This window comes from Cydia pomonella, chromosome 18, assembly GCF_033807575.1.
Source record: "Cydia pomonella isolate Wapato2018A chromosome 18, ilCydPomo1, whole genome shotgun sequence".
Taxonomy (NCBI): domain Eukaryota; kingdom Metazoa; phylum Arthropoda; class Insecta; order Lepidoptera; family Tortricidae; genus Cydia; species Cydia pomonella.
In genome coordinates this window covers 3359454-3377061 of record NC_084720.1, presented here as the reverse complement: position 1 = coordinate 3377061, position 17608 = coordinate 3359454, and the positions used below count along the sequence as shown (strand labels likewise).

The following is a 17608-nucleotide window of genomic DNA, read 5'->3' as shown; positions in this document are numbered from 1 at the left end:
GTCGTTACTTATCATGCTGATTGTACAGTGAGCTGCAAAACTGCATGGAGAAATTATGAATAAATTGAAAAAGACGTACTTATACTGTTGATGGTACCTACAAAATGACAGCGACATAGAAAATATTACGTGACGCAAATGATACCTTATCACAAAAAAATTAAAGGCTAAAGATATTATTGATAAATGATTCATATCCTATCATTAACGATATGATATTTCAACATTTAATGTCACAATGATGTAAACAACTGTAGATTACTTAAGTGGAAAATTTCACGGGTCAGGTATATGACAGTTACGAATTGACCCTTATATATATGAGGCTAAGACCTACCGTTTTGAGCCTAAGAACTGATATAAAAGATAATCTTAACGGTATTTTAATTGACCTAGATAATAGTGTAAGTATTCGTTATCAAATTTGGTAACTTTATTAAATATGAATCGCAATAACGATACTTTATAGTATCTGATCTGCAGCCATAACATCAGTTACAAGCGCTACTTGTACCAAGAAAGTCGTGTCCAACAAATATACAATGACAACAGGAGAAGAACATTTGAAGATATTTCTTCAAGACATTGCAAAAAAAGAAAATTATGTACAAAGTAAAATCGATATCATTCCAATCTCTTCTGGAGGAGCCAACTTTACAGCAGATTTATACCTGGCCACAATTTCAGAACCTCTAAAACCAGACATAAATATTTTTGCCAAAGCTGCTACTCTGAACGAGGACGCAAGAAAAAATAATGATGTCCTATCCAGGGTATACGAAAAAGAAGCACTTTTCTATTCTGATCTGGCCGTAAACTTCGAGAGACTTTATGATAAGTGCCATGTCCCTGAAGAAAACAGGTTGTATATACCCAAATATTACGGGCATTTATTAATCCCTTACGAGGAGATTCTGGTTCTGGAGAATCTTGATGCAAAGGGATTTAACTGCTATGATAGAATGAAGACATTTAACTGGGATTATGCATCAACAGCTGTTACTGAGCTGGCTAAATTTCATGCCGTTGGACTAGCATTGCGAGATGAAAACCCTGATGAATTCACAAGAATAGTCAACCGATTCAAATTTGATATATCCGACAACCATGAACAAATACACTCATACATAAAAATGGCGCTTGAGAATGGGGGTAAAGGCTTAAAATATGATTATAAAGAACGCCTGCATAAGTTTTTCTCATCACCCGAGGATTTGGTGAAGCTTATGATAATGAAAGATGAAAAGTTTTTGATTCATGGAGATTTTAGACCAAGCAATCTGATGCATAGGCGTCGCGTGAGTTTTATTTATTTTCTTTTAATCATCGAAGCTCCGACGCTTCTAGGTTTGACTAGTCAATCCTCAGTGACGTAGAATTTTAATCAAAGCCAAATAAATGGCCTTTGACTAAAGAATTTTCGTCAAACCTAGGAGATACTAGTTTGTTCAGGCAAACGTCGAAGCTCAATTTTATGAAATCCGGGTTTGACCAGTCAAACCTCAATTAGTTTGTTCGATTAGGTATAATAAAAGAACTTTTTTAATTTTAATGTTTATTGTCTTAGTTAAAATCTTATTCACTGAGTAGACGGAGCCCCGCTTCGCCATTTTTGCTCAGTTTGCCCTTTGGGAATCTGAAGCAACCTAACGAACTTATTCTGGTTTAATATGACTACCGTGAAACTATTTCACGGAAACTACGATCGGGTGGATTTTCCGAGAACAGATCGACGTTTGCCTGACCGGCTAGGCAAAGCTCGAAACATATTATTTTACCTTCGACGTTTGACTCGCCTGAGGTGTGACTAAAAATACTTCAGTCAAAAGCCGAAGTTACAATTTATTTCGGGGTTGGCCCGAAGGCTTTGGTCAAACCTAGGATAAACCAGTCATTCTGCATTCCGGTATGAGACTGCACATCGACCTTTGACCATGACATATATAAGGTAAGGTGTGGTAAGACTATCACCAGGTCAAGACAAACACTTGCATGGAATCCTCTTACTGTTAAACTATGTTCGTCTTACCCCACTTAACCTTTCTTAACCTAACTACCTTCCTTTCGTTTTGAAGCTGTACTAGAGCTGCAAATTGTCGATGAGTTTCAAAATATATGGAGTACAGTTATTTCTATTTGTTAATTAAAATGATAATTGTAATTAACTAAGGGGCTTGTTTTACGATTTCCATGTAAAGTATCGGATAGCTAATTAACAAGTAAATTAACTGCTAGACAAAACTTCATACAATACTTAGCACTTTATCTGTTAAGCTTATTTGAAGATTTTAAAACGCTAACTGACTTTATTCGTCACATAAGTGGCAAGTAGCTTATCCAGGACTTTAGTTGGACATTGTGAATCAGGCCCTAAATAGCTCATAAAACTAAAACCATTTAACTGAAATTTCATCATTTTCATCAAAGAAAAATAACCAGAACAACCTCAAAGAAAAAGTAATTAAATTACGCCTCGGCTTGCCAACTGACAGTCATTTTCTTCTTTTTACAGAACGGAAAGCTGGAGATAGTTCCTCTAGATTACCAAACCTTAAGGGCTGGAAACCCAGTAGCCGATCTCATGCATTTTGTCTTCTCCGGTTCTGATGAGGAATTCCGCCGTCTCCACTACCATAGGCTCATGGACTATTACTTCACGCAGCTGACATTGGCCCTGCAGCAGCTTCATTTGGACGTGGAGAAGGTGTATCCTAGGGAGACTTTTGATGCAGACCTGATTAAAGTAAGTCCAACCGTAATGCGAGTCATGACCGTTGTCCGGTTTTTTTGTGGACAAAAACGTACCAGTGCTAGTGATTAATTAAATATGCATTCAAGTGTTATCGATATCGATAGTAATTAATAACGAACGTGACTCATCCTTGAATTACACAATATATGTAACCTAATTACGAGTAATAGTATTAGTTCCTTTATTATCTACTTGCAAAACTCTTCGATTTATTCTTTTTGTAACTGTAGATATATGACATCTTATATTGACTCTAGTGATTCTGATAATAATTAAACTTACATCGAATAATAATTCCGTTTATTGCAGGCTGAAAATACATTTGTGCCATATCCATTTTTGAGCAAAATCGTTTTAAATTATTCCTAAAATAACAAAAACAAAAAATATGGTATAATTGACACTGATTGGTTTAAAATATTTTTCAATAATGTTGTGCCATATCCGCATTATAATAAGATAATTTACATTTTGTTAACAGAAAATTATCACAAAAGATGTGACATATCAAACTTTGTGTCAAGTTCTTCATAGTTACGTTTAACATTTATTCATCAAAAACGGATATGGCAATTATAAAAATGCATTTATTACATGATTACTATATTCAAAATATTTGTATGGAGTACCATACCATACCACTTGGTTGAAGAAGAAGAAGGAGTGGTAAAAAGTACTTTAATGATAAATAAGTTAAATATTTCCTAAATAAAAAAAAAATAAAAAAACTTTCTTTTTGCTTCTCTTCGCTTTCCTGCAAACCAATGTAAGTGGCGTATGGGACAAATGTATTCTCGACTATCCGATGTTATGTTATAGTAAAACGGATTATAATGTTAAAAAAATACATAACGGTACTGTCACACGCCATAATTTTACGTTGCAAGTTTCACTTGTTTCACTTTTCAACCGTCAAATCAAATTGCACGAGTAAAACCGGGGATGGTCATGAGGTCATGACCACGATTATTTGTTACTTACAAGAAAAGGTACCCAACTTTCCGGCTCCGATTTGATTTATATTTATATATGTTATATGTAGAGTAGTCTAAAATAACGTGTTTTGTTATATCTGCTTAAACTCAAGTTTTCCTGCTCAAGGGAACCCAGCCAAGGTGACAATCATTGATATACATTTTTCCATACCGCTGACTGATGCCGGCGCTCATACGACGCTAGCGTTTATAAGCTTTTTTCTGTCCCGCTGTCTGTGTGTAATCAAATCTTGCAAATTAAATTTGACCCACTTCCCGGTTTCCGATAAAGCTGAAAATTTGCATACACATTTAAGTCGGGTGGCAATGCAATATTATGGTCCATCGATATAATCTGATGATGGAGAGGAGGTGGCCATAGGAACTCTGTGATAAAACCACGTAACCTAATTTGTTTGCGGTTTTTAGAATTGTTTCGATGAGTATTAGTTGCTTGAGGAAAGAAAAGTACAGTCAGCGATAAAAGCTTGTACCAAAAACTTATTTGTTCTTTCGAATATTTGGTCTTGCTTCTAAGATATTCAATTTTTAAGAACCGAAAAGGTCCGTTGCTGTATATTGCGTTTACATACTACTTTCCTATTTTCAGATGAGACCCCTAGGTCTATTCCTAGGTCTAATAATGGTGGGAATGGTGACTGTGGCCCCTGAAGAAGCGCCCAAGCTGGATGGCGACATTAAAAAAATGCAGGTAAGCTTGCCGTTACCAATGGCTGTTGGTTAGATAGTTTTCTTTCTGAATATTTCAAATAGTAATCAGTCATTTAATGAAACAAATACCTGTAAATAGAAAAGCTGCTTCTTTTAAAAAAGGATAAGAAAGATGTCGAGGCACCTTTAAAGACAAGAAGACAAACTGAAGCATGAAGAAGACATAAGGCGTCCTCTCCGCGGCCACAAGCTACCACAGTCTCTTCTAAAGAGCTGCAGGATCTTTATGCGGTGTACTACAACCATCCGGATTCCACCGTCCCAGAATTGACTTGCCCAATGGGAAACTACTTGCCCTCCCCCCCCTTTTCGAAAACTAAGTTCACCCCTCTGAAACGCTCCCCGCTGGGCATAAACAGCCGTGGCCGATCCGGAAAGCCTTAAACAGATTGCCAGGTCGGCCGTAGAAAAGATAACATGCTCAAATGGGGCGCTTTAAGTGTCTTAGACGCCTAATATCCATGTGGGATGGTTCCCAACGAAGGAGCACATGCTATCTTGTCCAGCGTGTCCGCATGCCTGCTCTGAGAACCTGCTCAGGACCTCCGTGATGCCACAGACGGGGCAATAAATGTCGTTACCTTCTGGTGGGGCTCGATACGAGAAGGAGAAGGAACCTTTATAGACCATTACAGATAAAAAGTGGTAGTAAGGAAGAATATGGGGAAGCTGATTAATGAAAAGAAAAAGTAAACTTTCTTAGAGTTGTGCATTTGAAAAATTATTTCACACGGAAATAAATGCATTTTATTTTATTTCAGGTGAACCCCAACCAGACCGCTTTGGAACGCATAAGTGGAATTGTGAAAGACTACGTCCGATGGGGAGTTTTATGAATAGTTCTTAATGAATCTGGCTGTAATATGGTGATAAATAAATTTGGGCACTTCTTTTCGTTTTTTTTTTAGGGTTCCGTACCAAAAAGGTACAAAAGGAACCCTTATGGTGCGACTTTGTCCGTCTGTCTGTCAAATCGCTAAATATCTCGAGAACCACTCAAGCTATCGATTTGAAATATGGAAAAGTTATGAACAACGCTAACCCAGACATATTGGAAGTCTTCTTATTTTATTTTATTTTTATTAACTATGGAAAATACAAATATGAAGAGGGGGCAAAATTTCAAAGTCTAGTGACTAGGTCAAGTGGGGTATATCGTTTGACAGAGCTCAAACTGTACATTCCAAAACATTCCATTTCGTAGTGAAAAAAAAATAATTATGAATCCCCAAATCCCTTCCAAAATGGATTTCATTTTCTCCGTAGGTAGTATACATTTATGAATAAATTTTATGTAGGTACCTATAGTTCATGTCACCCACGCTGACGCGCCGATTTATCAAATCTAACCCTTAATAACATGACATTACGAGTGAAGCCTGCCTACCCCTTCGGGAAATAGGCGTGATTATATGTATGTATGTGTATGTACGAGTGAAGTCACGCGTCTTTAGTGAATAACACGATCTAAAAGTTATACAACGTGCAAGAAACATAAAAAAATATGGGCAAATTGAAGTACTATCTATTGCATTTTCACACCTACTGAACCTGATGTACCTACCTAATCTAAATAAATCCATTCAAAATAAAAATATATTCTTTAAAAAAAACACATACGTATTATGCATTCCTTTACAAGGTCTTGATATAGATACTTAATTAACCTTTTAACCGCCGTAGTCTCATATATAAGACATACAATATCTAGCTCATTTCACTGCAGTCTGATAAATAAGACAAAACTTCATGTGACTTCGTACCGGCGGCGACAAAACACGCTCGATGAAAAATAATAGGCGGTTAAAAGGTTAAGAAAAACGATATGTAACTTCAATGTCGATTTATCACAAAGCTGGTGCTTAGAGATAAAGGCGCATTTTATCACGACACGGCAGACACGGGACGACATCTTCATTATGGAAGTTAGAGGTAAGGAAAGGAATCTTCATATACCAAAAAGTGTCATTAAAAAACCTTAAATAGGTGGCGCTACAATACCTAGAATACTTGAAAAAAAATCTAATCATAGACAGCGCACTTCACTCCGTCAATAACGTCTAGGTTCTTAGCTACTCTAGCGCTACTCTGGAGAGATTTGGAACTATTATGTATAGCTGACAACTGGACACTTGCATCAGTTCTGCCTATGGAGATTGCATTCCTTACCTCTACCTTCTATAATCTTCATACTATATTTTGACAGCTGTCAATGCTAATGTCTATCACATCCGACAGCCGCCAGGGCTGCTCTATAGTCATCCATAGAGCAAAGTCAGTTAGCCGTTGCCGAGTCATTATATCAACGGAATTAATGTACTCATGAATAGGCATTTGGGCAAGTTTCTAACACTTTGGACCAAGTTCCCGAACTGCTCAAGTAACGGTATGCTCCACTTGCAGCTCGAGATTTTCCTTGCTCCTTCGAGAAAGCGGACGGCCATGCTCATTGCTACTTTAGATTATAAGCCAAATATGCTCTTTGCTATTTAAAAAATTTCGGACGGAGGTACTCCTTGATATTATATCCTAGCGTAACATTAGTACAGCACACATCACAATAATCAATGACAGATAACACTAGAGTTCGAATAAGGAGAATATTTATTCATTTAAAAGTCACATAAACAATTTTTAAACACACACAAGTAAATTATTAAAAACTAAACAAAACAAACCTTAAAATAAAATAAAAAACTTAAAAATAAAATTAATTATACGCTTAGCCTAAAATAACCCCCCCCTGCATTGCACCTGGACCAAAGGTCCCCATAATGCCTGCAGCATTCCCCCGCTGAACTGCTATGGAGACCTGTTGGACCAAGTACGACCCAGAACGAGGATCACCACCCCTGTCCCGCAAACGCCGGCCTAATTCCCTAAATAATTGGCGGGCTTCCATACCCCACGGCCCCGCGGTCTCTACAGCCACCGGCACAAGGAGAATATTTAAGGGATTAAGCTTATATAGTGATAGCAAGGTATACGTAACTCTTCGACACACATCGTACACTTGGGGTTCCCAGATCAGGCCACAATCAAACAGCAATTCAAAGTTTTTAACTTTGGTGGAAAACGGGATGACAATATTTTCGAAGAGAATATGTGCAACACGTGAAATCGGAACTTAAGACCAGGTGTGGATTCCTGATAATGATAGCCTAACACTTGGAAGGATTCACAGATATTCCGAAGTCTTTGGGATAAAATGAGATGCGATTGAGGTAATCTTGAGATAGCCTCGTCCACGTCATCAAGCCTCGACTTGGTGGAGTTGCAGGTCATCAGCGTATAAATGGTACGAGCACTTAGTTTTGATCGTGAACAAATTAACAAAAACGGAAAAAAGCTTGCTTGCTTGCAAGGGAGAAAGTATATTCATAATTAGAGGGGTCGTCGATTTCTTCGCAGAAATCTTTAAAATTTTCTTGGCAACCTTACTTTATTATTTAAATACTATTACAATGGGTGTTATATGTATATCGGAGTTATTTAGGTCGTATACCGTAGCCGTAGACCAATAACAACTGGACCATATTATATGAAATTTAATGAACAAAAAATAAATATTACGTTTTCTCTAGTTCGCATCAAAAACAAATGCGCAAATATCATGAAATCATCTAACCATTGATTAAGCTGCCATATCGTCCACGAAGTGCACGGAGATTGTACTCACACGCATCGTCAAACATTGTCGGCGCTTAACTTCCCAGCCGAAATACCTAGAAATCCTCCCACACAATCTATAGAGGTCCCAATCCTACGAGTAATAGGCACGCCTCAGCGAGCGCTCCCGCTATATATCTGCCACATCAGACTGGTCTAGCATTGTCTAGGTTTCCGGACATCGTTGAAGGTAATTTACGGTGTGATTTGAAACGGGTTACCTGTATAATTATCGATCCAGTGGTTTCAGTGTCTTAATTTAAGTGTTAATATTATTGTAAGTTATAAAACGTATGATATGCCTGTTTTGTTGTATAGTCTGTATCTTTAGGTATTTAAAAAAAGGTAAACAAAATCTACCCTCAAATGGCTCCTTAAGGCAGTTGAGGGTAGATGAAAACATTACATGATCAAATAAAGTAGGTTTAAAGTCAGGTCGTTCAGTGACAGATCCAGGCGGTTTTGTATTTGGTTGGTTAACCAATAAATATTAAAACTACCCGAAAATGTACAAATTGTTTGTTTAGCTTTTTTTAAATACCTAAAGATACAGCCTATAGTGCAAATCCAAAAGGTAAAATTGTATTAATCATTGACAGATATTGAAATAAAAAGTGTCCATCCTGTAAATAAAATGTCAGCTGTGTGCATATTACAAAATATCAGAAAGTTAAGATGCAATGTATTGCGAATTTTGTCATGTTTAAAGCGTGACAAGTGACGTCAATTACAACGATGATGGCATACATTGATGCCAATATTTATTTTGTATGAAAAATAAGAAATCTAAATACTTCATAATTTTTAAAAGTTATTGTACAAAAGTGTCATCGTTTGAGGAGTACAATATAATGACTGATAATATCTATGTTTACAAAATGTAGTTACATGCTATATAAATACGTGCGTGCGATAGAGACAGTAAGCACGCGGGTCAATGCACGATATTCGTCGTGGCAACTATCTTTTCTTCAATAAATAATAAAATTTAATAATTATTCAGAAGTCGCAAGGGGAACAAAGTTTAATTTAGAAGTGCAACGCGGAGGTTCCACAATTATACACCGTGCGCCGTACCTGCGCGAGTTTTGAAGGATTATAGTTAACTCGCTTATGCCAAGTTTGCTGCGACTGGTTCTTACACCCCATTTCTAATTAAATTAGTTAAAATCTGCGGTAAACTCAATGTAAACTTTACATAGTTATACTATCGCAATATTACTTTGTTTTTTATGTTTACAAAGGTGCTTAAAGGTACTCAAAGGTTTAAAGGTACTATTTACTCAATAGTGTTACTTAGGTCAGGGGGCGAAACTGTTCCTTTTGGGAATTCCCGGCGCCGTTCAACTCAGCTTTGATCCAAGCAATTATTAGGGTTGGCAACACTTGACATTCCTTTGCGTGTACGACCACAGATAATATATAGGTAAAAAACTTAAGTAAGTCACCTGTTGTATGTAGTTGTGTTCGAATAGACAATACATGTTTAAAAGACACACACAAACAAAACAAATGTCTATTCGAACACGTCACAACTACATACAACAGGTGACTTACTTAAGTTTTTTACCTATAATGACTTGAATTTTGACAAGCCTAAATAGCCGAACGAGATAGCTTTTTTTAAATATTACGTCGGTGGCAAACAAGCATACGGTCCGCCGGATGGTAAGCAGTCTCCGTAGCCTATGTACGCCTGTAACTCTAGAGGAGTTACATGCGCGTTGCCGATCCTAACACTCCGCACCCTCGTTGAGCTCTGGCAACACATCACTATGAGTAGGGTCTAGTGTTATTTGGCAGCGGTTTTCTGTAAGGAGGAGGTACAGTCAGCATCAAAAGTAGCAGATCAAATAACGCTTCATAAGTATCTACCATTCTGTAACGGCTTAACAAAAAGTGATGTCTTTAATATAGAACAACTAAGACCATAAAAGATATAGTTTTGAACGCGAATTTTAGAAATTTATCTATATTTGGAAAAGTTATCTGGGATGTCAGATACTTTTGGCGCGTTGTTTCATCCGCTACTATTGATGCTGACTGTACTTACTTACCCAGTTGGGCTCTGCTCTAGATCTGGAATGACATCCGCTGTGCTGTGCCCTACCACACAAAGCGAGATGACATTCACAATGCCCATACCTCTCTTTTGGACGTAGTTTAAGGACGTACCCGGGTCCAGTACATAGGAAAAGGACAGCATGATTCGTCCCTGAATCGCTGTCAAACTTCGATTTAGTAGGAAGGTTGTGTTATGGTTGACTGTGATAGGTCATACTTTCTCAGTAGGACTTAAAGGGTCTAGCAAGCTAAGCTAAGAAGATTGGCCTCCGCAAGGGATTTGGTTGTAATTTGAGGTGCAGTAGTGGCAGGTCCTAAGAACACTGTATGCGTAATATCAGCCTTCGATCTTCTTTTGTTTCAGACTTATCCACGAAAATGTCAAAAAATCAAGGTAATTTTTAAACTGTTATTGCAGCTAAACCAAGCAAGCGAGAGCAACCAAATAAATTCAGAATTAAGGAGCATAAAATGGGGTTCATAATGCATATTTTTACAGACATTCATTTCCTTGAACTTGGATGAAAAAAAACATGTAATTTTTTTCTGCTCCATTTTTTTGCCAATTTTCGCGGAGTCACAACTATCAAAAAAATTACGTGATAAGCCACATTTGTTAACTACGTATCCATTTAAAAACATTTTGAAAAATCATGGTGCGTCATATTAAAAAAAAAAAAATTACGAACATAAGTTTACTACATCATATTATATCAATAGAGTAGTACCTACTACCTAGTGGCATATGAGTCTGTAGTATAACATCCTCTTTCGTTCATTATGAAATTATTAATTGACACATTTTCTAGCTATTTCTTATGCAATTTTAATAATGTCTGAAAGAAGGTGTAATGTTGTAATATATGTTTACGCAAAACAAATGGAACTAAAAAAGTGATAAAGAACGCTGCAAAAATTGATTGCTTTAGGTATTTTTTTTTTTTTTTTTAATTTATGCAAATAAGAAAATGTGTAGTTGTAAATGTATGATGTAGTAGTAAACATATCTTCGTAATTGTTTTTTTTTTTTGACCTGACGCACCATGATTTTTCAAAATGTTTTTAAATGGACACGTAGTTAACAATTGTGGCTTATCAAGTAATTTTTTTGATAGTTGTCTCCGCGAGAAGTGGCAAAAAAATGGAGCAGAAAATAATTACATTATTTTTTTCATCCAAGTTTAAGGAAATTAATGTCTGTAAAAATATGCATTATGAACCCCATTTTATGCTCCTTAATTCTGAATTTATTTGGTTGCTCTCGCTTGCTTGGTTTAGCTGCAATAACAGTTTAAAAATTACCTTGATTTTTTGACATTTTCGTGGATAAGTCTGAAACAAAAGAAGATCGAAGGCTGATATTACGCATACAGTGTTCTTAGGACCTGCCACTACTGCACCTCAAATTACAACCAAATCCCTTGTGGGGGCCAATCTTCTTAGCTTAGCTTGCTAGACCCTTTGAGCAAAATTAAAAATGTAATTCTATCCGCTCGGCCCCTATAACTAAATATGCATCGGGAATTTAGGCCAAATATGCTTTCGAAATTTCAAACCAAACACATGATTTTACAACGAATAATTCCTTAATCACCCACAAATGATTAAGCACATAATTAGTAGAGATGTCACAAATAGTGGTTATGGCCGAATACCGAATATTGGCCTCTCTCCCGAAGCGCCGAATATTCGGCATAACATGCGAACATTTTGAGTCACATTAATTATGAAAACTGTTCGCCAATAAAGTACAATTGTTCGCCAACATTTAATTTTTGTTATTTACTAATAATTTGTAAAAATCGTGAAAGATTAAATCAGTGTTCGTTTTTGTTGCTCAGAATCAGTGCATGTGGTTTTAGTCAATCAAAACAGACATTTATTTTTTTATTTTATTTATTGAACACAATGCAAGCTTACAGTTTCAGACCCATTCACTTACATGCTAGGAAAACATACATTATCAAGAATAATAAATATACATGCTTACGAATGGTATATGATAACGACAACGAAAATATAAAAATCATGTACATAAAAATGACAAAACTAGTTCAATTTGTCCTTTTACTTACACTGTTATTTTTATTAAGTATTTTTTTCATTTTAAGTACATGCAACAAATATTCGGTATTCGACCAAATAGTAGCCAATATTCGGCGGAATACCGGATATTCGGCAAAGTGGCCAAGTACCGGATAGTTGCCGAATATTCGTGGTATCGATATAGAACTAAAATTTGTTTTGATGTGTCTAACGTGATGTCACTCGTTGCTAGGGTTACCTACGTTCCCCTGGACAAATAAAAACCCTGATTTTATGGAATTTAAATTTATCAAACATCGAGTATTGCACCACATTTCAGAAAGTTAATCACTTGATTCGGTATTCGACCGAATAGTAGCCTGATTCGGCCGAATATCAAATAATCAGCAATGTGGCCGAATAGACCGAATACCAAATAGTTCGTGCCATCTCTAATTAGCGGATGTGACCACAAACAGTCAAATCTATACGAAAAAAGTTCCGAAAGTATGTGTACACGACCTTATTGCCCACATATTAAGTTAGTGTATACATATTTTTGTCACGTTTTCCGTATCGATATTTTCAGACTTGACCTTACAAATAGGTGGTAGGTATGACGGGAAAACATGTAACATGAATTATTACAATTCGCCACTAATGAAATGGGTTACAAGCGATTTTGTCGAGTGATTAGATTCGTTGCCCAATTTTCACACTCGGAAATATACTGGGTCCACACTATACTGATATTGAAAATAAGTAAATTGTCTCTTATTGTATTTATTTTAGTTTTTGATCAGTAAGATTCGTTTATTGCTAATTTATAAACTGAAATACAGCGTGTATTTAATATACTCATTATAATCACTACCTAAAACAATACTTAAACTTTTTAAATTAATAATAATTGTAATTGTAACTTTAATTTTTAATTTGGAATGTAATGAGTTTATACTTTAATAAATAGCATTTATTATTATTATTTATATATATTATTAAACGGGACATAGTTTTTAGTGGTATGAAATGATTCTTAAGGAAATTTTTAATTTACTCTTATACACAACAGCATATTTTTTTTTATTTTTTTTTTCGTGCGGCAATGGATTTCGTACATCTTGATCACTTGTGACAGTTTTCGACGACGTTCGAAAATAGTGCATACATTGCTTGCTGATTTATTTAATTAATAGTTGTGTTCCCAGGACAGCATTATGTTCCAATCACTGTTTCGTTATGTGCTTGAAACTTTTTAACAGGTTACCAAAATCTACAAGAGAACTGCCTGTACATAGATTTAGAAACAAATTAATTAAGCTATTGACTGATAAATGGCCCGATTCGAAGAATGATTAAGACACGTTTAAGATCTTGGTGAGGTCTTTAAAAGATCGATAACTAAACGACATGTCAAAATTGACGTTTATTTCGAATCCGCTATGATCCCAGTAAGATCTATCTACGATAATTCTAACGTCAAAGTGACATTGGTTGCCCGAATCGAGCTGCTTCTGTCAATTATACGACATACAAACGATATCTAAATGAGAACTTATCTAAACCAGAACTTATCGTATCACATTCTTCGAATCGGGCGGGAAACTTATTACAGTGTAAAAAAAATCATCTCTGAAGATATACAGCTAGATTTGTAGTAGTTTTAAGATTTTTGCATGCTAGTACAACCTGCTTAGTACAAATAAATAGCAGAATAAGCAACCAAATGTCACTTACCACCTAAGACACTACTGTACCTACTTATTCTTTTGCAATTGCAATTGATAATTAATTTTCCTTCAATTTTTAATTGTTAATTTTAATTAACCTTTTCAATGTGTAATTTTTAATGTTCGTTCGCATTAACGTTAATTCGGCCAACATTGCTCTGTATTTAGCAGTGTATCAAACCTACATACAAGTTGTCGCTTAATGGGGCTTAACGCCCGACTAGCGTTCAAAAACATCATCTTCACCCAGCTTTACATTGATGGTCATTAAATTTCCCTAACAACTATCGAAGTGAAGTGCTCCAATTATATCGTTTGAGCGAAAGGAGCGTGCTTAATTGCTGTAACAGCCCTACGTAGTTGAGGCTTTTATTTTCTTCTATTATTTTTACGAAATTGCACTAAAATTTGTTTTGATGTTTCTAACGTGATGATACGCAGGGTTTTCGTAAGTGGGTGTAACTTTTTAGAGCCAGTATTGTTAGGGTTACCTACATATTTCTGGACAACTCTTAAAACCCATTTATTTTCGCACTACATTGAAGAATAAGTCACTTAATTGAGTTAAAATTGCGATGGTTTTGGATTTTAATCTAGTCCTGCTCATTTTTAAGGAACTACTGTATTTTCACCAATATAAGTACTCAATTAACGAAGATCGAAATTTTTTTTTATTGAGAATATTGAGCAGGATTCAACAGCATAATGCAGTCAAGTAGGTAAAAACTAGTGTTTAATAAGTACTTTTGCATACTAGCTTTCTGCTTAAGAGTCTCCGGCAAGCTCGGCCGAATTTTACCTTCCCATACAAACGGAGTTTCGTTCTCATTTTAAAACTACGTGTTGGATTGTAATGAACCTTTGCGCATTCATGAGGTATCTAGTCTGCATTAATGCTATATAAGCAATCTACTTCCAATATATAAACATATTATGTTTATTATAGTAACTAGGAACTCGTCTCAAAAAGGTATGTCTGGAATAGTTCTTAAAGAAAAAACGAATATGAAACAGCAATCGAGGCCGTAAGGGGTGTTGCGGACAACTGAAAGTAACTAATCTTCTTCTTCCTAATCTTCTAAGATTAGGAAAATTAATAATATTTTTATGCTTTTATTAGGTCGACCTGTATGTAACTATGTAATGGAATCTAAGGTAACTAATTTAACCATCTTTCAAGGATCGTAGCGTCATGAAAATTGGCAGCTGTATGTAGTTCTGATGACAATACAATAATATGGTACTGTCGAACTGATCTGATGATGGAGCCGGAAGATATGAACTGGAACTTCATGATGGAACATCGTATCATAATAGCTGTGTTTGGATTTTTTATAAAAGTCTTGATCAACTTTGATCACGATTAGGTTTCAAGGTCTGATGATGAAGCCGGAAGATAGGCACTGGCATTCCATGATGGGATATCGTATCATAGTCGATTTTTGTTTTTTACGTGAATTTATAAAAGCGTGTTTTTCTAGTGTTTTTTAAACTATTGATTTATTTAAAATGTTAAACAAAAACATAGCGTCAGTATATCCTTAGGTTATAAAGGGAAGAAACACCGAAATGTTTCCTGACGATTTAACGATTTTAAGAAAATGTATGAATGGAATGTGGTCTGTGATCTCTTTATTTACTTATTTATTAAAAACGGGATAACATACATGAAAATATTTGAAATTAAACTTGTGTTTTGACGGAACACCACGTCATAATTTGTATATACCTCTTTAAATTCCAGACGAAAGGGGACGAAGTTAAGTCAAGTTTGGATGATTACTAACAGTGGAAAGCCCAAAGCGAACAAAGTCGGGGGCAGTTTGCTAGTGCACGATAAATAGTTTGTCCGAATGAGGCCAACGTCCAATGCAAGCTTCCATTAATCTTATGGAGTGCATTATGCGTTTTATCGTACAGGGTGTTTGTTCCCACTGGGGATCGAGTGCGTCGCTTCGAGTTGAAGGATGGCCTTGAGATTTATAACATTTAAGATAACATTTCGATGACAATATAATTGCAGCTGTGTGTGGCGTCATTACAGCTGCGGCGTTGATCATTTCACTTTACCTTACAAAAAATCTTCAATGTCGGTATTAATTCCGAAATTCCGGTATTGAGGGATTGAGGGCCAATATCGGTATTAAATACCGGTATTGAGAATAACTTGCGGTGAATATCAAGCTAGAAATACGAATTTAACCATGGTTTTCGTATAACAAATTCGTAAAGTGCAATCTATAGATTAAAGAAAGAAAAGAAAAAAATACATTTATTTATGACAAGACAAACACGGATGACAAAAACATGTTGACAATACAATGTATAACATTTAGCGCAAAATGCCATAAAAGGTTCACAACTCAGCTTGAGCTAGCAAAGCCAGCGCTGTTTTTCCGTTGTGTAAGTAAGAATTAATTCTAAAAATTTCGTCTAAGACAATTAAGATTAGTAAAAGCTTTGTATTACCGATCACTAGATTCCACTTATCGAGATGATACTGTCGGTTAGCCGTTGGAATAGCAGGAGGACAGGCGTCTACCCGACTGTGCTCCAGATTCCATTTAGCCATTGCATACTCATTGGTCACCATATTTTATGTAATGTAGGGACGTATACCTAGGGGCTAATTTAACTTTATATACTGACATTAAAATGATATTTTTTATTTTTTCGCGTGCATTTCATTCGTACATGTCCATCAGCCGCAACATCGACACCGCAGTAATGCAGCTGCAGTTGACATCCGAACGTCAACTTTAAAGTTATTACGCACCGCTGACATGTGCCGGCCCCTAATATTGCGCGCTGTTTTTCTAAACTGTAAAAGGTTTACATTTTTTATGGAAAATATCAAATTGTATCATGTAAACTACAAATGAAAATAAATACATCTCACTTGTGTATTCATAGGGAATTTAAAACAAGCGGAATAAAATGGCGGCCGGCTAACCGCACGTTTGCGCCCGACATAACACTAAAGAGAGGCATAACAATAACGAGACATAACGGGTATAGCTGCATAAAGGAGCTAGGGGAAGATGGTTTACATTTCAAACATAAGCTTTTTAATTATGGGTGCCCTGAAAACTAGTGCCGTGTCTAATAGACACGGCTTATGCTGAGCGCCATCATATTTGGTGTAGTTGTGTATTTTGTTGTTATTATGTATAATATTTTATGCCAAATTAGTACATTGCGATACAAGTGTGGAAAATAGGAAATTCGCAACTAGTGGCGATAAATTAAAACACAGAAGGGAGTGTTTTAACTCGACACAAGTTGAGGATAACTCTTTAAAGTTTCGACATATGCACGGAAAGTGCTTATTCCCCAACGCGTGCGGGAAAGGTACCATATGTACTGTAAAAATATTTTTCTATTTCTATTTTACGTGACAGATGCTTCATATAAAAATGAACGGAGGTGAGATATTAGTATAGACATTCGGTGAGGAGTGTAAAGGTACCGTTCGGATACAGACTGCACCACCATTACTGCTGTCGTATTGCAAATGTCAAAAATCCGGGCAGCAACATCGATTTTGACATTCGCGGCAGTAATGCAGTCGACTGAATAAAATTACTACTGCAGGAAATATCAAAATGACCATTTATCGAAAAATTTATATAAAATTTGACGTTTAATGCAGTATTGTTGCG

General features: G+C 36.0%; 1 protein-coding gene across 1 annotated transcript; it reads left to right on the top strand.

Moving 5' to 3' along the window:
• The first annotated feature begins 312 nt into the window (after nucleotides 1–312).
• LOC133527584 (uncharacterized) lies at nucleotides 313–5348 on the top strand. Its single transcript, XM_061864639.1, has 4 exons — nucleotides 313–1298; nucleotides 2513–2743; nucleotides 4337–4438; nucleotides 5220–5348. Exons 1-4 carry the CDS (start codon nucleotides 543–545, stop codon nucleotides 5292–5294), a joined length of 1164 nt encoding a protein of 387 aa, XP_061720623.1. The 5' UTR covers nucleotides 313–542; the 3' UTR covers nucleotides 5295–5348.
• Nucleotides 5349–17608: the final 12260 nt, after the last annotated feature.